This window comes from Varanus komodoensis, unplaced genomic scaffold (assembly GCF_004798865.1).
Source record: "Varanus komodoensis strain SLA01 unplaced genomic scaffold, ASM479886v1 scaffold7_3, whole genome shotgun sequence".
NCBI lineage: Eukaryota > Metazoa > Chordata > Lepidosauria > Squamata > Varanidae > Varanus > Varanus komodoensis.
Genome location: NW_025336480.1, coordinates 16,846,498 through 16,871,980, shown reverse-complemented (window position 1 = coordinate 16,871,980; position 25,483 = coordinate 16,846,498). Strand labels below are relative to the sequence as shown.

The window sequence follows — 25,483 nt, the reverse complement described above, 5'->3', positions numbered from 1 at the left end:
CCAGCTTCAGTCCCTAGGCTCTGCAGCTGTTGAGACCCTGGACAGTTCATGTCAGTCATAATACTTCTCTACGTGAGGCATAGGTTGTACATTTGTGCTCCTTCACTCAGGGAATGTTGCAGTCCTTTCCATCCTCCAGCAGCTCTCCTCTGTTTTCTAGCCATTTTTGCAAGTACTTGAGTGTGGAAAGTCAGCTGTTTTCCTGAATGCTATTATTATGTGCAGCAGAAACCTAGTACATTTTTGCAAGTCTACTCTATACCGTAGGGTCACCTTTTGTTGTATAATGGAACATATAGGAACATTCAGAAAAACAGAGAAGAAAACCACTGGAGGGGGAAATGGTTTGAAGGACACTGTAATCCTTCCACAAAGAAGACCGAAGAAGCCTCAGTAATGCCCTGGATTAAATGCCTCATGTAGAGATGCTCATACAGATGACACTGAGCTAGATCAGTCAAAGGTCTGGGCCAGTATAAGGCAGCATCCTTGATCCCTGTGATGACACGTGTATGTGTGTATTAAAATATTTTGTGTCAACACCTATCTGCATGTGTGTTATAGAATTCTGCCACTCAGAAAGCCTTAATAAGATGCTGAGTGTGTGATCAAACCATTTATGGATAGAGGGGTGGTGAGGCAAGCTCACAAATAACAAGCAGATCATTCATATGCAGAAGCAGAGTTATACATTTCCCCAGTCAGCTTGAAACTATCCATAATGTGGTACCTTTTCCTGACATTTTTGACATCATTATTCTACTTTATTTTCCTTGCCTGCATTGATATCCTTTGGAAAAGGGGAATGTACTCTTTCCTGGACGACAGAATTAACCCCTAACCTATACCACAGCCGAGTAAGGCTAGGTGCGTATATATTATATGTCTAATACTTCCAAGAAATAGCTCCACCCCTCACCAGTGCCTTTGTCTTTTATTCATTCATTCATTCATTCATTCATTCATTCATTTATAGCTTTTCTATACTGTCCCTCCTTGTTACCAAAAGGCTCAGGATGGTCTATTGGTTTATTTAAGAATGCAAAACTAGAATTCTTAATGTGTTGTTTTAGTATTTGGGTACATTCTTGTTATTCTCACCAATATCTGACCTTCAAAGTGTTTAGCCTCTGTGCCTTCTAGGATCACTACGTAGAAGAGGCTAACTCCTGGGGTATTTGCAAAGCTACCACTTACTACACAACAGAGGATCACAGTGGCAGATTTGTTATATTCAGAGTTGCTCCATAAAGTCTGTGGGCTAAAAACTATTAGCAAATTCCCAGGTGATGCCAAGGAGGAAAGTAAGTTGAATCTATGCAGGTGGAAGTTAGTATATTGGGGTACAGGGCCCTGGTTGTGAGGAATCCATCACCCGTGATAGGAGGAGGGGGCACGAGAGCACTAACACAAAGGTTAATTGCACATTTCACCACACTGAACAGAAACCTCAACAGCACTGGGGTTCTCAGCGGAGTTCACTGCTCTGCAATGCTGAATAGTCGGCAGCATTGGCTGTGTCTGGAAAGAAACTGCTGAGTGGCCTGAAGCGCAAACATCTGGGGCAAGGTGCTCCCCACATTCTCACCGCCTTCTACCACATGAGGTGAATAAGGAGGCCATCTCTTCACATCATGGACTCTTCTTCATCCTCTTCAATTTCTTTATCTACCTGAAAGGCTATGTTTTCATAGCTGGTTATCCCTCCATATTTTCGCATATGGACCATCAAAGGTTTAGGTGACTGGCTGCCTGCCAGGGTGGCCACATACATGCCAGTTCTATTCTCTTCCAGAGAAGGACCCCAGTCCATGGTTGCTCTGCTGGCTTGCTGGATTCTCTGCAGGAAGAGAAACAAGTCACAGGGGGCCTAAGGACAGACATAAGCCGATAGTACTCCTGCAGCTGGCCGCCCCAAAGAAATCCAGGTTCACAGTACAAGGTCACCCAAGTGCTGAAAAAGTGTGACTGAAGATGTAATTTATTATTGTCTGCCCTGGAAAAGCAGCCCATAAGGAAGAGGTCTGGATTTAGATGGATTCCAGACATCTAAAAACAGCCTGCAAATACAGGTGGTATGCTAGCCATTTCAAGCACCAAAGGTGGGAGAGGAGCAATCATTTTAAGAAAACCCTTCCATTATGGCAACCATGGTTCACTTTCTGAAAAAGCCACTCAAGCCATACAGTGACATGGCAACTGTGTTCCTAAGATCTGCTCCTGCCATCTCATCTGTACAAACATCTAAAGAGGTCCTCAATTGCAATTGACTTGCTGTTCATTTTGGTGCTTGTGAAACTCTGCAGTCCATACTGAAGTGGCTTTTCTGTTACAACATCACTTTATCCTGCTGCAGCTTCATTTAACATGCTATCCGTTTGTTAGATGAACAGTAAGAACAGTGGACATTTGCCAATTCCCCAAGATGCATTTATGTTCTGAAGTGTAATTCCAGTGTTCATGTTCATGACTACAAAGGCAGATTTGCTAATTATTTGGGATTAATGCCCAAGAATAAGTTAACTTACTTTTGTGCATTCCCACTAGCACAGGAGCAGGGGATCACTTTCAGCCTGAGGACTGAATTCAGAGAACTTCTTGGAGACAAATACAAATGGGAAAGGCTAAAATACTAGAAACTGGGACCCCAGGAGGGCAGATTGGGCCCCCAGGCCTGAGGTTCACTAGCCTTGAAATGGTGGGAACACAACAGTGTAAGATGAAATTATGGAAAGCAAATACACATACTAAACATTTCCAGTATTAAGCCTAATTCCTATCCTGCTTCTTCCCAAATGCCTGAAGGAAATAACAATGCCCATGCCCCAGTGTTGATATGCTACTGGCAGGAGAACTGTGTTAATTCTGCAAGGCTGTTGAAACAACGAGCTACTTCTACCTTTGCATATTTGCAGCCCACCAGTCGTCATTGTTCTTCATATGTTGGATGGAGCAGCAGCTCAGCAGCTTCTTCTTGCAGCCATCTATGCTAAAGACATGGCAATGCATTTAGCAAAGCACTGAGATGCCGTGCCCTTTGGATGCCTTGACTACAATTCCCCAAATCCTTGGCCATTGGAATGCTGGCTGGGAATGAAGGGAGTCATAGTGCAAAACATCCGCAAGGCACCAGGCTTTCTAGCTGGCTTCTGAATACCTCTCTCTGGCACCAAGGAGCAGACAAGTGAGGCCACCAACCTCACTGCATTCTTCCCTGTGTGCCTCCTTTTTCCTTCCCTTGACCTCCTAAGCCCTAGTTTCATTAATGGCCATGGCACCCAGAGACCATCAAAGGGTAGCTTCAGCTGGCTGGCTGAGCATAGAGTTGCCCTTAAAACATTGCGGTGCAATCACAAGCTTGTTTAGACAGAAAAAGTCCTACAATTCCCAGCATTCCCTGAGAGATTTTTTTTAATGTCTAGATATCTAGACATCTAGACATGGACTTGGACTCAGAGGATGCTTATCCTCACAAAAGTATTATCTGTTTCTTTTTCTAGTCAGTTCAGAAAAACATGGGGTATGTATTTAGGAGTACTGAACAGCTTTGCACTAATGGGTAATCTGTGATCCACAGGCACTTTTTAAGGATTTTCGTTATACTTCAAAGATTCTTAGAGTCATGGAAATGGAAATGTCCACATGAAAAAAAAAGTTTCCAGTGCTCACTGCTACAGTTTAAAAAACAAGACAAAACAACACAAACAAGAGCAAATAAACTAATAAACAAACCATTGAAGATGTGCCCTAAATGTCCATGCATTGCTAGCAGTGTTTTTCTGGTTTACACATAATTAGTTATATGACCAAACTATATAAAAAAGCATGGAAAACTATCTCCAGGTCTCCCAAGATGTCCACAACAAAGGCAATCCAAGTGATGATGAGCGTTTGCACAGCAGCAGGCTCGATGGGAACTGGCGTTTCTGGTGCCACTAGGGCTGGCCCAAAGAGGCCCCAAGTAAGCAGCCGGGAGCGGGAGGTGGCAGGACCCTGGGGAATACGCTGAGTGTCAGCATGGCCCTGCCAGTGCCCTCTGGGGTGCTGCTGCTTGCCACAATGTTCTTTCTCCTGATGAAGAAAGGAGACAGAGTTCAGGGGAAGCCAGGTGGGCATGCACTGCATGTGGTCACTGATGCTCATTTTCTTCTTTTACCTTCAAAACACATTAACCTTTTCTACAACAAAATAATCCTATTCCTAAGTAAATATGTTCAGCCTCAGGCCATCGGAGGTTAACCGCTCTGGTTTATCACTGAGCCATAATGGTGCTATGATTTAAGTGAGTTTAAAGGGAGAAACTGCACCTGAGAGATATTTTTTCATCAAGACTGGCTAACAGTCTTGAGAGGGGCTGCTCTAATATACCACAAATGGAGAAGCAGTACTAAAACATGGGGCTGAGCACAGCAGCAGCATTATAATTGTACGATGTAAAGCAGAAGTGAGACGCTCTGCTATTTTTCTGTGGACTATCAGTTTGGTTCCCCATCTGAAATTGTTTTAAGTCTATGCAATGTACATAAATGCCACTAGAGGACACCTTCTGCTCTAGCAAAAGACATGGAAAGAAGGAAGATATTGTCAGCACACAATCCTAGGAATTGTAGTGTTTTCTTCTGTCTGTACATGCAAAAAATTATACCTCCATTTATTTATTTAGCACTTTGTTAAACAGAAGATAGTTTTGCTCTGTGAATCTCTTCACAATCAATTTCGGGGGTGAGGAATGAACATGGTATGAATTGCAAAGAAAAGCCCCAAAGCAAGGACACTGCTGCAACAAAAAGGATCAGAGGGAAACTGTAGGCTAGATGGATCCCCAGGGAGCTTGGGAGGATCCCTTTTTTCTCTTTCTGACTCAGGTTTCTGTTTAAAGGCATGTTGTGATTGCCAAGCCTTATCTCCAAATAGGCTAGTCCCTTAAATAGAATGCCTCTGATGGATTTTTTTTTAGGACAAAGTGCCTTTGAACATGTGCAGAGAACCTTTCCTTTGTGAAAGGTAGTGGCACCCTTGTTCTGAAACATACACAGCTGCCTCACTCCAGGTAAATCTATGTGTCCAAACCCAGAACTAGCCCACCTAGCCCAGGATTTTTGGCAGAGAGACTTTTTTCATCACCTGTTCTGTAATCCTTTCCTCTTTTTCCTTTGCTCTTTTAAAAATAGAAGATGGTGAGGAGTGTACCTAGAATATCTATAAAAAGAATGAGCAGAATGCTTTTTTCCTCTTAACAGGAAACTGCTTTAGTTGAGAGAGAGAGAGAGAGAGAGAGAGAGAGAGAGAGAGAGAGAGAGAGAGACAGAAGGCCAGTGTGCCTTTGAGTATGTGTGTCAGTTGGATCCATCTGAGTATTGCTATCTTTAAAAGACAACAACTTAATTACAGGAAAATAGGAAAATGACCAAAATGCATTTGCCCTGCTTTTAAACCCATATTTTCTGGCAAGAGCTTATGAGGATAAAATTCTACTGGGCCAATAAAATCTGAAGCTGGCATCCCTAAGGACCATATTAGTCACTGGAACATTTGTTTTCCTATTTTATCCAAACAGTGAGAGCAGGCGTCATACTTTTTCTGGCAATCGTGCTTACCAAAGCTGCACTGGTGTTCACTGTGATAAATATACAATGGCCTTGTTCAAACATAAAAACCCCTAAACTGTGGTTTAGTGTTACATAAACTATTCCAGCATTTTTTCCTGAACACATTTGCGGCAGGAGAAATACAGAACAAGTGAGGAAAACAAGGGAAGGTTATGACTAGAAGATGACCTTGTGAAGACCCCCTATAAAATTCTGTGAAGGAGGCAGGGCCATGTCAGGGCAAAAGCCTCATTTGGAAGGAGATCAGAAGTGTTCACTTCTGTTTTCAATTTACAGGAATTTTGTGTTATCCTGATCCTAAAATCTGGATAACTATGTTTTACCTAAGCATACTAGCTTTATAAACCAAAGTTTGAATCTGGCCTTTTAAAGTAAATCATTCAAGACTAACCACAATTTATCCAGGTTCAGATCTGATACTAAATAGTGGTCAGTTAAAAACAGAAGCGAAAACTGTAGAGGAGGAGGAATGGGGAGAGTGAAAGCACCAAAGCTAGAGCTCACCAAGCTCACGCACATAATGGGAAACATCATTTAACATAACCATAGCTGATCATCACATCTCTACAATATGAATATGGAGGTCACACAACGACTGGGCAATGTTGGGAGTTGTAGATTTTTTTCTGGATTGGAACCTTAATGTATCTACTATAAGAAATACCTGGGTAACTCTGGCGCATGAGCCTAAAAAATGGAAAAACAAACATGATTTGTTTCTTGGGGAGCCTTTCTACATGAGGCATTCATTTTGTGCTTCACCTTTATTCCCCTTATTCACAGTTGTTTATGGGCTTTTTACACGAGGCTGTGATTCTCCAGTTTTGACCTTTTTTTTCATATCATCTTCCTGTGTGTGTGTTTATATCAAATTAGAACAGCAAAAATGGTGGTTTCTCGATGTGTATTTGAACTGTTTTTAATAGCACAGCTGCCCTAGAGGTTATATAATGGAAAAGCAGAAATGGAAGCACTCTTTGACTGAAGTTTGGATGTTGGTACTACAACAAAAACAAAAGGTGATTCTGCATGAGGATTGGCACAGAAGAGATGGGAAGTGCAGAGAAGGCTGTGTGGGTAGTCTGGAACTGGAATGATTCAAGTCACATCTCCATGGGCACTGTTTTTCTTGCTTACCTGCCAGAGTGTCCCTTCCTCTTGGATCACAGCAAAAACCATTCCCAGTGGGATCATCAGGCAGGAGAAGATTCCCATCAGGATGCCCAGAACCTCAGCCCAAAATGGAAAGTGGTAGGTTCCATTATATTCTAATGGTTCATACTTGATTATGCTGTAAACCAGCAGGGCCTGAAATAAAACATCAGCCATCAGGGATCCAGCATGCACCAAGAGCTTCCCCTGCCCTTCTATCGCGAAACGGATGCTGTCCTACAGGGCTAGGATAAGAAACAAAGTCCCTGCTAGCAGTCAAGGAGAGAATAAGAAGAGTTCTGACAAAAAGCTTCAGAATGAACATATTTACCATCATCATTACAGGGGACAGGAACAGCCAACAGGCTTTAAAGTATATCCCTGGGCTGAAGCCCAGCATCATGTGAACATCAAGGCAAAATCTCTTCATGCCTATGGAGAAAAAATGATGTGGAAGAAATTTATTAGTTGTTTGATACTAAAGCATAAATGGCATAACCCTGTGCATGTTTATCAGGAAGGAAAGCTCACTACATTCAGTGAGACCTGCTGCCAGTTAATTATACAGAGTTGCAGCCTCAGTCTACCTGAGAGTAAAACCTATTCAACAGAGTGGGAATCACTTTCAAGTAAATTTGCATAAGATATGACTATTTTGTTATTGTTGTTGCTGTTGTTTCAGTGGGTCTGATAACCTCCCCCCAGAAATAAAAATTGTACTGTAAATTTCTCTAGCAGGGTAAGCCTGCTTCCATGTTCAGAATACAAATAATAGCTACACTAATTAGCAAATCAAACAGTAATTTTGCCAGGCACCCTCTCTGCCCATAGAAACCACCATGGCAAAAGCCAGTAAAAAAACAATTTATCATCCTTTTACTGTCCTAAAGACCCAAATTTTACTTTTGCACAGAACACCTGTGCCTGACCAAATCAAAAACATCTCTGTGGTGCAGAGTAAAGACTGGTGCAATTTGAAGTATCATTTGAACCAGTTCCACATCAATCCTAAGCTCTCTAAATCTGGATATTGGCAATCTGTTCCTGAATTCCAAATCTCTGTTGCCTTGCCTATTTATTTTAAGAATGTTCAGAACATCCTACTCACCAATTCCAAACACAACCCATGTCTCTTGCCTTACCATAGACACGTGTCACCACCAGGCAGGTGGTGATGACCACTACCATGAGTCCGAACCCAGCACTGTAGTCATCCAGCAGCACTAGCCAATACATCCCACCCTAGGAAGAAGGAACAACAAATTGCCCAAGGCACAGCACTGTCGAGTTGTGGGGGCCCACTTTTTACACTCCTTCAGGGACTACTCACTTGCCTTCCAAATGGATTTACTTGGGACAACATGTTTTGTTCTGCTGGTCAGGTAGTTTAATAACTTAAATATTCAGAAGACAGGAGCAGTATAGTCTTGTGCTAAGAGCAGTCACATGTTCATGAGCTCAGACTATCAGGCCACAGAAGCAGTATGATTTACCTGATCACAATGAAGTGTTAATAGAACCGGGCACTTGAGCTGGATATGCAAATCTAATGTGTTTGACTTGTGATCACTTGGACCTACTCCAGCCTTCTCCCATCTGGTACCTACTAGATGTGTTGGACTTCAGCTCCCATAATTCCAGGGAAAGCTTTGCTAGCAGGGTTGCAGTCAAACAAAAGTGAAAGGCCTTGGGTTGGGAAAGGCTGGCTTACTCCATAAGATGAGAATCCCTGTTAGGGTTTTCTTTTCTGCTCATCCTGTCCTAATGTCAATTTTCCTGCATATCTTCACCTGAACAAGGACCCCAAATTGTTTGGTTACTGAAAAATTGACTTTCCTTACCTCTGTTGTGAGAATGAGCCCCAACAGGAACATTCCAAGACATACAATGCCTGAGAAAAAAGCCTTCTTTGGCCTCAGGTAATATGGGAATTCATCTGTTACAGCAGTAACGATCGTCTCTAGGAAGGCAAACTGCACACAAATGAAAGCAGGTGCTCTTGTGAGCCTTGAGGGTCCTCCCCTTGAAGGCAAATGATTGAAGTGCTCGCTTACTGCACAGATGCTATCTCCTTACCTGACTGTCCAGGCCAAGAGTCAACAGCATGAAGAAAAAAAGGAAAGACCAGAAAGGAGAAAGAGGAAGCATTGTCATGGCTTGTGGGTACACAACAAATGCCAAGCCTGGACCTAGAAGACAGAAGACCCAGAAGAATTGGAAGAACCATGACTCGGACTCTACAGGAAATATTATGGGTGAGTTATGTTTCAGGAATGTAGACATAAAGGTAGTTGAGCAAAAAGGGAAAGGATATCTCACCCAAACACTCTGGGGTTGGCATGGAGGACTAAAGCATTTTGTGGGCCACCTAGGGACATCTTCCAGCCCATGGAGGACTTGGTGGTGGGGAGTCCCACATTTCCCATTCCAGCATATACCGTAAGGCACAGTTCTGAGCAGAGATGCACTGCCTACCTAAAATACAAGGACGGTCCTTCTCTAATTTTAGAAAGGCAGTTTCCAGCCCCAAAAGCACTACTTGCTTTCTAGACTGCTTTCCTTAGTTGTTGTGATTTAGGAAATATGCTGCTAATAGACTGAGATTTAGGGTGCTTCCAAATAAAGCTATTATGGTGATATTGCCCTACCTCATACGGTAAATTTTATGGAGTCTCCAGCAAGCAGCCTCTTCTATTCACAACCCTCCCATATTTTCCCACTGCTGTTTTTATCTTAAAGGTAAAGGTAAAGGTTTCCCCTTGACATTAAGTCCAGTCATGCCTGACTCTAGGGGGCGGTGCTTATCTCCGTTTCCTAGCCGAGGGAGCCAGCGTTGTCTGCAGACAGTCTCCGTGGTCATGTGGCCGGCATGACTAAACACCGACGTGCACAGAACGCTGTTAGCTGCCCACCGAAGTGGTACCTTTTCATCTACTCGCATTTGTATGCTTTTGAACTGCAAGGTTGGCAGGAGCTGGGATGGAGCAATGGGAACTCACCCGTTGTGCAGATTCGAACTGGTGACCTTTTGATCAACCAGCCCAGCAGCACAGCGGTTTAAACCACTGCGCCACCTGCAGTCCCTTGTTTTTATCTTAGGATGCTTCTAATTGGAGGACTCCTAGTATTAACAGCCTAAATGCCTTTGTGCTATTGTTCTTTTTCTTCTTAATAGATTTTCTCTTTTAGGTTAAAACACAAGAGCATCGCATGTAGAAAACAACATTGTCTGAATCCCTGATAAATGTATGCAAATGAGGTAGGGCGATTGCATCATTGAAACCTTGCCAGGAAGCACCTTTGCTGCATTAAATCTATGCAGGAAAAATAAAAGGCAGCACTGCTGCACCATGCCTTCTGCTAGGAATCCTCTATCTGCAAGCACCATTACAGCATTATCCTATGCAAGTCTACTCAAAAGTAGGTCCCACTGATTTTTACTCCCAGGTTTGTGGATAGAAGATTGCAGCCTTAGTCAGCAAATGTATCTCACCTTCCTTGGCAATGTTTAGTTAATTCTGCCCTAGCTGTGCCAGATGATTGTGAGACGTGGCCCCACAGGCAGCTGAGTTTCCCCTAAGTTTCACTCTCCAATGCATTTTTCTTAATAATAAACCAGAGGGCACTATGCCAATGCAGGGAGGCTCCTTCTTCTGTTAGTGGCTTATTTGCCTAGCTCAGACAACACATCAACCATTTAGTTGCCTAATTCCAGTGGTGATAAACAGAAGCCCAATGCTGGTCTGCCTTTTATTGCTATTACTAAATTTAAATATCATTATCACATTTAGATGCTGCCTTTTTCCTCTTGCAAAGAACCTAAGGTGCCTTACACAGGGTACTCTCCATTCACTCTCACAACAAACCTGTAAGTAGGTGAGGCTGACGGTCAGTGACCAGCCCAAAGTCACCCAGTGAATTTCATGGCTCAGCAGGAACTAGAGCCTTGATCTCCTGCAGCCCAGTCCAACCACTACACCACACTGCCTCTTTTGAGTATCTATTCCATCCTTACCCAACCTGGTGGTGCCCTCCAGATCCTACAGTTCCAGCATCCCCAGCAGCTGGAAGTTGTAGTCCATCACATCCAGATGATCCAAGGTTAGGGAAGTCTGATTTACTCCATTTACCTCCCCAAAATGCATCCTGGGAGCAAGGGAGATGCACTTGAACATTGTGGAGTCTCCAAAAAGGGACTCAGTCAATCAGTACAAAGCTGAATACTTTTTCTTTCAGAAACATTTGCAAACAAATACACTGTGCAGCACAGAGAAAGCTAATATTTGGACAATGCAGTACACACAGTCATTTGAACATAAGAGTGGGGGAAAGGCATTTTCAGGCCTTACCTGCTTTGGCCACTTCCTGAACAGGGACGTCAAGTTCTTGTGACATATAACCCAAAACAGAGAATATGGCAAAGCCAGCCAAGATACTGGTGATGGCATTGCCCACCGTGACTATAAATGTATCCCTATAGAAAAAAAAAAATACAGGAGCTGAATCAGTAGCCTCAGCTGTCCTGAAAAGGCACTGGCCATTTGCAATACTACATAATATCTAGAGAGGCACGACGAGGCAAGGAATTACGCATCACAACCAGACAGTCCCTATCAGCCTGCCACACTTTCACAGGACCTCAAATTTTATGACTCCATGCATGGAAAGAAGATACCCACTGAGGGAGAGAGAATGATGTAAATGTTCTGCTGAGCATGTGACTATGCATGCTTTATTCCTAATGTTCTTTCTAATATCAGGGACTTAAGCTTTCCTAAGCGTAGTATCTCATGTTTACTGGTACCCTGGTACACTAGCATTTTGCACATGCTACGCAGTTCTACTTAAAATATGTTCTTCCCACAGAGAGTACTTGTTCAATACTTAACTGGCATTGCAAACAGAACTAAGTAAAGAAGCTGCACTGAACAGTATGTGTATATGTATGGAACATTATGTATATGTACTCTTTCTTTGCTGTCCCCCCTCCCCTTCTGCTGGTTGTCAAACAGCTCCAGCCTCCCTTCTTCAGTTTTCAACAAATCTATGTTCCTACTCATTTTACCAGCTATCTGTGCCAACTTTCTTTTCAGCAATTGCACTGTTGTCTCTTTCCTTTGACCACATCCATGAATATCCATCTCAGGGCCATGCTTAGCATATGGCAGAGTGTGATGGAAGGGTCATCTGAGAAAAGGTCAGTTTCTGGAATGGGAGAGGACAGCATCTTGTCCTTCATCCTAGGCAGCAAAATGCCTTGGGCTAGCCCTACATCCTTTTGCTGTTCTATGTAGATTCTCTTTCAGGAGAAGTTGTTGCAGAGTAAAAGCTTTCCCTGACATACTTGTCACAGAAGATAACTGTAGTTTTAAATGGGGACTTTACTCAATATCAACAGGCACTTTCTTCTTACACCTAACAAAGGCAAAGTAACAGGCAAAAGTGAAACCAAAAACCAGTACCCCAACTCACTACATGAATTAACCACTGAATATTTTTTCAGTCAGTGATTTCCTATTCCACAAACTAGATTTAACTTATAGTTGTTGCTTATTCTAACAAACTCAGTGTTGCTAAGAACACAAATTAATAATCAAAATTATCTGCCTTCCATTTATATGTCATGCTATATGAAGAACAATTACCTGTAGATATTCTGGTGGAAGGTGTTATATGATGCAAAGGTGAGAAGTCCCCCAAATCCCACCCCAAGAGAATAAAAGATCTGCAGAGCTGCTTCAATCCACACCTGGAATGGAGATGAAAAAAATGAGAAATAAAGGGGAAAGCAACTGAAATACAGGAAAGTCAACTCTACTGAAATTGTCAGTAGATACAGTGGATTAACAGTCTCGTGTAGAAAAATTATATATCATCCAGTAAAGCAAAAGTGTAAGTCTGAGCAATTTGTGCTAACCTTGAGCCTTTTGCACTTCTGTGCGTAATTTACCAAGGTAAAACTGTATCTTACATTAAATGCAGATCTGCTGCCAAAAGTCCATGTCTGGCCTCATGGGTAAGTTGCCCTAGATCTTACAGAGGACACCATATGTGTGTGTTAAACACACAGTTGACAGCTTATGGCAGTTGACACACACACATTTAATATAACATGTAGTTGTGGCTTAAGTGAGGTATATGTTTCAAAAATGAATTTTCTTACATAAATCAAGGAATGCCACCCATTGGCCTATGAACATGTGCATGAAATATAAACTTTCTTCTTATGCAGCTGTCAGGCTTGAGGAGTCCCCTGCTACTCACCTCTACTTGAGGATGTTAATTGCTTGTACATGGCAATAATAAGGACTGTGTAATTAAGCTCCACTGTTTAGTGAAGTTGCACAGCACAAATCTCACCTTGGGGGACAGCAAGAGGTCAAATTGGGGTGTGAGATAGAACTTGATTCCTAACCAGGCCCCTTCCAGTGTCACACCACGAATTAAGAGCATGATCAGGATGAGGTAAGGAAATGTGGCAGTGAAATACACAACCTGGAAGAAGAAAATATTAGCTGTTTTGATTGCAATTGTTATTTTCAGAATACATATCGAATTCAGTATACATACTCCATTGATTATGCAAAATTATCATCTGTATTATCACGAGTTTTTACAATACAAAGGAGCACCTTATCATAGAACTGGAGATATGTAGGGCATCTAAGCCAGCTTGAGGCAAAAAATCTAGAGACAGAGTATGCCAGAGAGGTATTGAAGAATTATAGTGAAGGAGAGCCCTTCCCTATTGGCTGGCATCCTATTAGCTCTTCTTAGAGTAGACCTATTGAAATGAAAGGGACTAACATTATATACAACCCATTTTTCCATTGTCAAACTGCTCATCCCCTCTAGATACTGCTTCAGATGTGCAACAGAAACCTACCTTTCCATAACTTATGCCTATTAGATCTAGTTCTGCCCCTCTCTTCTGTCCCATGTAACTCTGCAATTCTATTTGAGGTGTGCTCTCATGTTCCCACTCAGCTTCTCCAGGTTAAACATGCCAACTCCTTTAACCTTTCCTCATAGGACTTGTTTCCCATACTGCTGACTGTAACTTTGCCTTCCTTTATACCTTTCTGGTTTCTCTGTATCCTTCTTAAAGTGCAGCACCTTCTGAAAATGCAGCACCTTCAGATAGGGCTGGACTACTGCAGAATAAGATAGAACTATTACTTTTTATAACTTGGAAACAGTGGTTCTTTTATGCAGAATAATGATAAAATCATATTATTCCCTTTGGCTGATGCATAACACTGGGGACTTGTGTTCAGCTGCTGATGAAATATAATCTTAGGATCCTTTCCACAGGTATTATGTTCAATTTACCATGTATTTCAGCAGTAACAAGTAACAAATTAAATATGTATCTGTTGATGACTTAAAGACAGTGGTCAGGGAGTTTATCAAATAATATTAATTCTCAGTGTCACCTCAGATCCGCTACTTTCAATTGGTACAACAAACTGTCCTCTTTTACTGCCCAAACCAACTTTAAACAATGATGTGAAGATTTCCAAGTTAATTTGAGTCTGATATCAGAATCTAGGATGACTGTTTACCAGATTTTCAGGACTGGACAAAAAGTTAACAAAGAAAGTTCCCTTGGCAATTAGGCCTTTACAACCCAGTCCGATTGTTCCAATTGTGAAGAGTCCATATAGAAGGAAAGGTAGTGCTCTAGCCCCACACACTCCTTCTCATGCATTTCTGATATCTTGTACCCTGTACTCACAGAGGGTGATGAGCTGAAGAGGATTTAAAAAATCTGAAAGTCTCCTACTCACATGGAGAACCTCTATGTATACCAGAAGCTCTTCCCTTCAAACCACTGCCTGCCAAGAGTACAGGGTGATGGAAACTGAGAGGCAGTGGCTACAGCATTCCTTCTTTTCACATACTGAGAGTGGCTGAGCAGGCTATTATTTCTGTTCTATTCTTGAATGTGAAGGTGGCAAACATGATATTCTCCACTTTAGCATCTAGAGCCTAAATGCAATATCTATGCTAGGAACAACTCAGAGTCTAGATTTTTTTTCCTGCCCTAAATAGTTCACTGAGCAGAAGACAAGGGAATCTAGCTTCTGAATCCAGACCAAATAGTGCTTCAAACACACTGGTGCTAAATACAATTTCATACTGTACCTTGCCAGAGGATTTGACTCCCTTTAGGATACAGAGGTACACAATGACCCAGGCGAGAAGAAGGCACAGGCACAGATTCCAACGAATCCTCCCAGGATCCCCAATCCCTGAGCTTTCTTGGATGTGCAAGACATAACGACTACGGTAAAAGGAGACAAATAATGGACAGGAGCACCACTCTTCTATTAGTAAAAGTGACGCCAGGTTCAGAATCACATAATTTGTGATCATGTGGCAATGAAAGGTAGCCACAAATAATATAAAAGTCTGGCATGGTTAGTTTAATTTATTTTAAAGTTTTAATATTGGTAAACCATCCAGGGAACTTTGCATATTGAGTATAGAAATGAAATAAATGAAATGAATTAAAGGGAAAGGAAAGCATTTCCTTCTAGAGAAGGGATGAACAATGTATAGATAGTAATGTATTACACAACTGCATAGCCATCACTTTCAGTTTTTATGCACTGTGCATATACATACAACAGCCAATCTTAGTTTCCAGCTTGTGTGCATTCATTCTGCTGCACATTTGCATGGTGAAACAGAATTCTGAATGTGCAGCTGAGAAGGACGTATAAAAGAGATGTTACATTGAAAGGGACTTTATGCCCTCAATTTAAAATCTAAGTGTCTTTGACAATGAAGAATGTACAATGGGATTTCTTTCAAACAGAATGAATACCTTCACACCAGGACTCTGGGCTGAAAATTAGTTGCATTCTTTCCTCCTATGCTTTAATACAAAGGCAGGCAGAAATTATATCAAAGGTCTGGAGAACTGCAGATGATCTGCAGTCTACCCATATCCCCACTGGGGGGAAATGGCTTTCATAGCACTATGAAATGCCAAAAGGGTCAAATGTAGCTGTTTGCAAAAACCTTACCATATGACAACTTTGTCAATCTGTAGCTCCGGAACTTGGAGGATGGAAGCTGCATGTGGCCAACGAACTTTCTATTGCCCCCCAGTATACTGGGAACTATTTATAGGTCTCTGGGTGACTTGCAGTAAATCAGCAAGTTTCTGACACCCCTTTGTTGGAATTCTGTTAGCTTAGAATAGAACCAGCAGCTGGTTTTTGTTTGAAGGGACTGGGAGCTCAGTTGTGGTCATAATCAAGGGGCTCAGCACATGCTCATGGGAAACTTTTGTTTAGTTTTAGGTGTGTGTCTGCCCCCTATGCCACTGTTTTGCACCAGGTAATGGTTGGCAGATTTTGGGCTTTGAATCAAAAAGTAGATCTCAAAAGCCACTATGGCCCTAACATAGTTAAACACTATATAACACCAAATGAGTTCCATCATATTAATGGAAATGGGGTGTGTGTGTGTGTGTGTGTGCGCACGCGCGTGCATGCATGTGCATGTGCATGTGTGTGCTTTGTTATAATCTTTATAAAACTGAAATGGTTCTACCACTGTTTCTGAAAAAAGTTTTCATTTTACATGCCCAGTAAATTTCAGAAAACATGGTAGGTTTGAGGGGAAAAGAGCAGTTTAAACACTAAAATAAAAAAATAATAAAAAACCAAATCCAAGACTTTAATCAAAATTGATTGGTGGCATAATTTATGCAGAATTTGTGAAGATAATATAGCCTGCTTATTTAAAACACTGATGGTTTCCTATTCCTCCTCTTTTGCAGTTGGCAGAAAGCTTTTTTCCCCAAATATTAAACTGCCACTGTGAACAGAGAGAAAGCCACGGCTCACGTAACAATAAAGGTGCCTGGTCAGGCAAGTTGGGAGGATCTCCAGTTTTCTGTCTCCTTTGCCCCATCCATAGTAGCAGCTCCTTAATTTTCCTAGCTGCTGAAGTTTCAAGGAGATGCCTGGAAGGGGAGACCAGGAGCGGAAGCAGGCCTTTGTTTTTCCCTCTGCTGCTAACCAACCCTGCCAACATTGTCCGATTGCTACTTCCACACAGCTCACAGAGATGCAGAAGCAGCATTCACCATTGCAGGAAGGGAAAGAAGGCTTTGCAGAAGGACTCTCTCCCTTCTCTGCCCCCTTTACAACCTTGGGGACTGCATGGAGGGATGGTAGCCAAATGAGAGAGGGACGCCTTAAGACATCCTACTCCAGCCACTCCCCCACGTCCCTGCTTGCTGTTCCATTGCTGCTTCTGACCTGTCAGTTAAGGCATCAGCCTTAGCTTCCAATTTCCTGGCTTTCTGGAGTTTGGAGAACAGTGATATAGCCTTAACTGGCAGGTATTTCCATAACGTGTATGGATTTAAAACCTATTCAGTCTGGCTTTCATAACTCACAATTCTCATAATATCTGCTAGAAGAGAAGAAAAAAAACCTTGTGCATGTTGTAACTTCCTAAACATGATGAACAGATCCACATATTTGTCAGAAAATATCCAGACTAAGGAGTGTTTCATGGGTTGTACTATGTAGACAGTTCTACGAAGCCATCTGTGATACCATACAGAATAACCAGCTGACAATTACAAAGATAACATCCATGTTTTCATAGATCACCCACTGGTTTCATTTTATCTTACCTAACCTACCTACCTCCAGTATTCCTCACTTGGGCTGACAGTGTTAGAGACGTTGAAAGGGACAGCACCATTCCCTGTGTGCATGACATGGTGGTCCAAGCATCGGTTTGTATTCCACCAGTTGCCACAGTACTGCCAGGGCAAGGTTTTTGTCAGTGAGGCAAAGAGGTAGAAGAGAACATAGGCAATGATCATGTTATAGTAAATGGCCACCAAGGAGACGATCAGGATTGTGGCCATGCCAACACCTAAAGAAGAGTAGAAATGACAGAAAGAGATCAATATAATGGCAGCAGTGCAAGTCTCAGGTAACTCCCAGGGGTGCAACTTATCTATTGCACTGTTCCTGGACCACATTTCAAGGACAGAAAATCTGAGTCGGCCATAACTGGCACCTTAGCACAGGAACCAAATCCCACAGTTGCCTTGGTTGCATGGTCCATCACTAAGAATTCACTCCAGCCATTTTCAGCAGTCTCTTACATTAATTGCCAGTTCTGCTAGTGTATTTTGTTGACAACCATTTTAAAAGCATGTGTTATCTGAAATTATTTGGCATAATTTGGGTTCCCAGGTCTCCCATTAAACAATGGATCTTGTCTTTGAAACCACAAGAGAGAAGATGCATTTTGCTCCTTTGAGAGTTTTTGTGTGTGCCATCCATTGCAACCCATTATGGCAAGTGGCACTGTATATTTTCCCAACATTGAGCGAAGGAGATAGCAATGTCTAGGGCTGCTAGTGCAGCTATGTGTTTGCACTGGCAACACTGACTGTCTATACTGAGAAGAAAGGGAGATGGAAATATTGAGGGAGCTAGTTGAGCACTGCATCTTGCATATGCATGCATGCACCCACTCATGAAGACACACACACACACACACACACACACCTTTAAAGAGCGGGCATATCTTCCAAACAGCAAGAGGCCCCAGGCTGGAGAACTGGCCCAGCGACAGCTCCATGAAGAAGATGGGAATCCCACACATTGCCAACATGATGAAATATGGAACAAGGAATGCCCCTGCGGGAGATAAAAACATGACCCAAAGCACCTTTGGCATGGCTGGAAAGTGGTCAAAGCTGAGAAGGTATGATATGACCACTAAATGTCTTTCTCATGCCTTAGTTACCTTATTCTCTTTATAAGGGCTCTCAGGTTGAAACCTGGAGATCTGATCTGATTAAAATTGTCCACAGATCAGGAAATGTAACCAAGTACTTCTTTACTTCTGCCTTTCCACTGCCTGCCTGTTTGCCCCAGGTGTGCAGGAAATAAAAAAGGAAATCCAGACTATAGGATAGGACAGAAAGGGCTGGGCAAGGTATTCTCCTCTGACTCTTCCGTTTCATTGAATCTAAATGTACAGGGCAAGTCTCCAGGTTGCCCCCAGCAACTTTCCATTTATCACCCTGACCTTGGAGCACCTTATGTGCATGACTGCTGTCTTCCTTTTATCACAATGTGCTTGTGTGGAGATCACTGCTCAGTGTCAGAGTGAGGAAGGTCCCAGGATCAAGCCCCAGTGCCCCCCAGTACTAGGGACCAGGCAGCAAGTGATGGAATGTGTTTATTCCACTTGGGAGCCTGCAGAGTGGCCAGTGTGACACTGGATGGACTGGGCCCTCTAACTTGATATATGGCCATTTCTGGTGAATAGGAAATGGTGTGCTTTATTTGGCCGATAGGAACTGAGATATAAAGGCTAAAAGGCCCTACCCTGCACTAGATGAGTACTAGAAGGATATAACAATGCCTTCAGTATGAAAGTTGAATTCCAAAGACAGCAAGATGACCAGGAGTGACTGTGGTTTAACTAAGAAAGTAATAAGCTCCAGATTAGCATCCTGATTACTTATTTATCTATTTTACATCCTCAATTGCCAAAGCAGTGCCTTTATTTGCAGTATTTCCAAATGTTGGCAGATGTGTGATACTTCACAAAACTATCTGTCAACACAAAGGGCCCCATTGCTATTCTACTGAAATGCAGGTGGCTTGTTAAAAAAAAAGTCCCACCAACAGTTCTTACAAAAGCAATTAAAACACAGTATGAATCAGAAACTAAGTAGAACATTTGGCTGAGGAGAATCAAATTATTTTTCCTAATTCTGTCATGATCCTAGAACTGACACTCAACTATATAAAGCAAAATATTCTCAGTGGATGGTTAGAATCTTGTTGTTTTGCCAATTAGGGAAAGTGACCTCTCCCGGTGAGTGCTGACCTTTCATATCCTGAACTCATGCAGCCTGCTTTCTGCACTGACTCGGGAGGATGCAGGCTTCCTACTGATTTATCAACACTGTTCTCAGAAACACACGGAATATCTGGCAGAGGCTTCCAGCAGCAAGCTAGCCCTTGCTTAAGAGTAAATTCATAACAGAGTGATTTCAACTTTTTAACAAATATGTCCACCTCTTTTTCATTTCCTAGGCTTCTTTATTATCAGTTTTATATTATTGCATTACATTTATATCCTGCCCTTCTCCCTATTGCAAGGAGTTCAAGGTGACTTAACAAGGTTCTCCTCAACAGCCATCTGAGGTGGGTTAGTCTGAGAGTCAGAGACTGGCCCAGTGAATCACTCAGCGAGTTTCACAAGCAAATGGGGACTAGGATCTAAATCTCCCTCGTCCTAGTCTAGCACTCTACCCTCTGTACCACAGTGGCTTTACAAACAAACAGTGCAGAATTCTCAACCTACCTTGTCACCGGGATCCCAAACTTGGTCAGCTCATGCGCATGTTTGAAATTTCCAAAAGGAGTCAGGGTCATGTCCACAAATGGGATGCAATGGGTGTGTGGTGGCTGCTAATAAAAGGTGGGAGTGCCCGGCCCTCTGAGTGTATGTTTGCATGTCTATAGAAAAGACATGCATGTGTTTGTTGTCTTTGAGAAAACACAGACAACAAACACATGTACAACACAAAACACAGGCAACAGAAAATACCACCATTGCTCTCAGCTGCCTCTCCAAGACCCAGCTTACCAAACAGCCGTAGAGCTTGGGTTCCCCCACCATCCACTTTTTCCAGGTGGCCATGAGCGCTTCAAATCAAAGTGTTTGCATCAAGCCAATTGCTCTTGTAATTTTCTGGAGACATTCTGGGAAATAATGATGGCGGCAAGCTGAAGGCAACCACTTTGCTTTGAAGCAATCCCAACTGCCTGGTAAAAAAATTGTTGATTAATATGAAGCATATCATGAGGAGAAGACCTCAAAGAGGATGTAAAACTAACAACAGGTTTAATAAAGTTTATGGAGTATAGGCATTTAACGTACTGCCACAAGCAATGCTGAACAGAAACTGAGTGCCAAAGTGTTGACTCAGGTCCTTTCTGATATAGTAAGGGCCCAATACACTGGGCTTCACAGGTGCCAAAAGCTCTGGGGCACTGTGATGCCTGGGGTCCCCGTGTGGGGGAACACAGCTTCATCTTTTTCTTAACTCCATGTTGTGTTTATGCCATTCACATTCAGCTGCTTGGGAAAATGTATGAAATCTATAGAACAAACAAAGGATCAGCACAGTCATTTGTAGTTCTGAAGCTGAGACAGATATTCAGATAGCAACTTGGTGCTTTGCTGATGGTAGTACCGGCTGAAGGCAAAACTGTATTGCCTTGGGGTCCTTCTATATCACATCATTCTTTCTAAGGGAATGGCATGTCCTCCTGTCCTTCTGGTGCAGCAAGGTAATGGCACTATTCGGAGAAGATTGAGGAATAAAAATAATACAGTCCAGTACTTACCTCCCCCATTTGTATAAGCACGGTATGGAAACCTCCAGACATTTCCCAGTCCAACGCAGTAGCCAATACAGGACAAAAGGAAATCTAGCTTGCCTGTCCAATTTCCTCTGTCTTCAGGGTACTCAATCTCTAGGTCACCATTTCCTTGATCACTTGGAGTCATTAACAAGTCTGGAATTATTGTCTGAAAAGAGGAAAAAAATGAGGAGTGTATTAAGGTCAAGTATGAAAGGAGAGAAACAATCAAGGCACATTTCAAAGAGCAAGGAACCAAACGGTCAATAGAAGCTACACCCAAATCAGCACCAGCACTTGTGTAACCCACTGAATCACAGCCACAATTAGCCTCAGGGCTCATTTGCACATGTACATTCATCATTTCATGTGACATCAGAGGGGAACCTGAATGTGTGAATCAGCCATCGCAGATCAAACATCTCAAGATTTTCATATCACCCCAATGGTTCCCCTCCTACTCTCTCTCTCTCTCTCTCTCTCTCTCTCTCTCTCTCTCTCTCTCTCACACACACACACACACACACACACACACACACACACACACTCACCCCCACCCCCAACACACCACTGGAAGTAGTTCACATATTCCAGCAATGAGGCATGGAAGGTCAAGTTTAAGCAATCAGTAGCCTCCATGCAATGACCTCTAGGCAATTCCAGGTCCAGACTTCTGAGGACTCTTGGGCAAGACATTTTCAATGCATGCCCCTCCCTCAGTGAGTTTACCTTCTCACTGACATGGTCACCAATGGTTACTGCTTCTCACCATCTTTCTCAGTGTTATCACTTTCTTGCTTGACAGGCAGAGAGGATGGAGGCAGTGGTATCTACAGCTCCTCCTCCTCCATGGTGGGCATGTCGTGAGTGGAGTTGGCTGGAGCCGGGGGTCAGACTGGATGGCCCGGGAGGCCCCTTCTGACTCGCTCTGTTTCTATGTTTCCTCCTCCTCACCAGCACCATTTTTTGGACTACAGTAAGAACATGCAAGCTGCACTGGAGAAGGGCAGGAGGAGCTGTCAGTGGACCCCTGCTGGGAGATGGGCCTTCAGTAGGTGCTCAGTCATGCCTACCCTTCACAATTGCCCTGCCTCTGGGAACCCAAAGGGCTCCTGCTAGCAGTTCTTCACAGATTACTCAGGTTCGTGTAGCAGTGTTGCTTGGATGACCAACCACTTCTGCGTTTGGTGGTAGTTTGTGAAAAGTGAACAGCCTGAAAAGGGGAAGCCACAATCTTCTGCAACTCAGTAATGAAAAAACATTATTAAATATTAAATGTATGAAAGAATCTTTCTGAGAAATGTTTGCATCATCATTGCCAAGTATAAAAGCAATTTCCACTTTAGAACCACATTGATATATATATATTTCTATAAATAAAAAGCCCTTACATGCCACCTGGAAAATATAAGCTGACAGTAAAATAGAAGCATTCCGATAGGCCTGGCCTTTAATTTCCTGCTCATTCACCCTGCCACTTTTTTTTTCTTTTAACCCTGGTCAGCCTGTGATTTCTGTTTTGTTAATAACTAGAGGTGATCAAAGAAACGGTCACCAGGAAATTGTGGGTCTCTTGTTCTGTGTCCAGCACTCTAACTACTGTACCACATCAGTTGTCTCACTGCCATAGAAATCTAACGACAAAGCTCGGAACTGCTAAGCATTGCTGAGACACATGGTGCTGGTGGCAGACCTGAAAATGAAAACACTGCCAAAAAAACAAAACCCTGAATGGTTTAGAAAAGCCCATGCCGGCGAAAGCCATCAGGTAGACTGAAGCAGGAAGGCTTATGGCAACCTGCCTTGCCCCACCTGGCGTTTGAATGGTCTGTTGGACAATACCCCCCATTATCCTCCTCCCAACAACCCAATGCACTGTTGGCTATGGATGATGGGAATTGCAGTTCAACACATCCAGAGGACATCAGTTGGGGCACTTTCCCAGCCCTGTGAAATTCTTCTGTGTTCTCTTAAGAAACATCACCACCACCCCAACATCATGATCCAGTGCATAAAATCCAATGAGGCGCAGGACTTAGATATTACTTTGCATCTCTATGTAGCAGCAATGCCTTGGTTTTTGTCAATTTTTCACAGGTGCAGCAGAGAGTCTTGCCTGGGTCAGGACGTTAGCATGGGGGTGGTTAAGACCCACATTCCTTCTCTGGCCCTCACTCCCGGATCAGTGCATGGTGGTGTGTGGCCCAAGCCCTACCCCTTTTGTTTATGGGAATGAAGAATCACCCTGCTGCCAGGATCTGGCCTATAAAACGTTGTGCTATGAAAACCCTTTAATCAGGAATCCTGGACACATTTAATTGAAAGCAAGGCCCACTGAGCTCCACAGGGTTTGTAAAGTATGGCATGGACGCCACACCTCACACAACCACCCAGCCAAGAGAGCTCTTGTATCAGGCAAGGATGCAAACCCTCGCATGGGAACTGAAGAGTTGTATTTTTGCAACTGACTAGGGGGCCACCCCACTCAGGCCCTGCCTGCTTTTCAGTATAGTTTGATTCTGCCAAAGTAATTTTTACCATAAAAAGCAGGCCTCCACCCAGATGGCCTGGTAACCTGCTTTGCCTGAACCTCCTGCATGGCAACAAATTTCCATATATTGCTGGAGCAAGAGCATGAAGAACCCCCTTGCCTGACTTTGAAGGTGTAGTTGGTGCATTCTTTTGATACTGGCTGCAGAGCTTAGATGCAAATGCGGACCTCAGCCAGGAAGCTGGCGCAGTCTCCAACCTTGTAGCTGGGGATTTGAGCTGTTTAGTGGCCACAGGATTCTCTTTAAAGGGCAGCTATTTTCTCAACCAAGCTGTTTGATTATATTACTTAGACTGGGGATATCCACAAGGGCTGCGTTAGAACTTTAGCACTTCTGGTCTTGAGGGAGGGGGATTGAAAGCGGCTGTCACATGATAGACCAATCAGCCTTGTTGGCATCACTGCTAAATTGCAGGGGATTCATGTAGCTTCTAGGGCCTGCCATGTGTTAAACAGGTCTGAATTTGCTTATCAGACATTCTGAAAAACTTTTAGGTGGATCCAGAACTGGCTGCTAAATCGGACACAAGGAGTGTTCATCAATGGCACCTTCTCAAATTGGATGGAGGTAACTAGTGGGGTGTGACAGGGTTCAGTTCTGGGCCCAGTGCTCTTCAACATCTTTATTAATGATTAAGCTGAGGAAGTACAAGGAAAGATAATCAAATCTGCAGATAATACAAAACTGGGTGGAATAGCAAACACCCTAGAAGGCAGAATGAAGATCCAAAGTGATCTTGATAAACTTGAACACAGGGCTCAAAGCAACAGAATGAGATTCAATAAGGACAAGTGCCAAGTTCTCCACCTAGGAAAACGAAACCAAATGCATTGATACAAGATGGGGAATACGTCTGAAACAGAACTGAAAAAAAAAAAGATTTTGGAGTAATTGTGGACAAGCTAAACATGAGCCACCAATGTGATGCACCCACCAAAAGGACAAATGCTATTCTGGAATGCATTAAAAGAAGTATTACTTCCAAATCACAAGTAGTAGTTCCTCTATACTCTTCAATGGGGGGGGGGGGCTTATATCCCTCTATAAGTACCTCAAAGGCTGTCACAAAGAGGAAGCTCAAGACCTCTTCTTGATGATACCAGCATGCAAGACATGGAATTATCAAGACAAGCTACGACAACCCAAATTCAGGTTAGATATTGGGAAAAGCTTCCACACTATCAGAGCAATACAATAGTGGTACCAGCTGCTTAGAGAGGTGGGGGGCTCTCCCACACTAGAGACATTCAAAAAGAAACTGGACAGCCATCTGAGTGGGATGGTGTAACTTGGTGTCCTGCAACAGCAGGGGGGTTGACTTGATGGCTTTCATGGACCCTTCCAACTCTAATATTCTATGATTCTATGAATATTTTTTCTCTTCTTTCCGTTAAAGTCTTAACCTGTTTAATATGTGATTTTAAATTTTGTAATTTTTTTTTCTTTTTTAATACAATTTATCTTTTATTTGTTGTTTTAAAATATGCTTTGTGAGCTTCATCTGTTGAGTAGTATAATAAATAAATACTGAGTCAACCCACTGGTCCAACAGTTTTATCAGCCTTCCTCATCCTGATGTCCCTCAGATGCTTTGGAGTTCAACCTCTACCAGCTCCTGCCAGCATGGTCAGGAATGCTGGACTTGTCGTCCAAACAGTCAAAGGGCACCATGTTAGGGAGGATTGAACTACAAGGACATCTTCTAGCATTTCAAACAGGGGCCATTTTCTACACT

The 25,483-nt window shown here is 42.8% G+C and overlaps 1 protein-coding gene across 1 annotated transcript; it reads right to left on the bottom strand.

Moving 5' to 3' along the window:
• Positions 1-1,627: 1,627 nt before the first annotated feature.
• SLC6A7 (solute carrier family 6 member 7) lies at positions 1,628-25,181 on the bottom strand (the record flags this gene model as incomplete). Its single annotated transcript, XM_044454369.1, has 14 exons — positions 1,628-1,840; positions 6,747-6,917; positions 7,093-7,193; positions 7,904-8,003; positions 8,603-8,734; positions 8,838-8,950; positions 11,111-11,235; positions 12,407-12,510; positions 13,122-13,256; positions 14,910-15,048; positions 17,438-17,672; positions 18,317-18,448; positions 21,182-21,365; positions 25,152-25,181. Coding segments are annotated over 14 exons (1,914 nt in total), but the record flags the coding sequence as incomplete, so codon positions are not given.
• Positions 25,182-25,483: the final 302 nt, after the last annotated feature.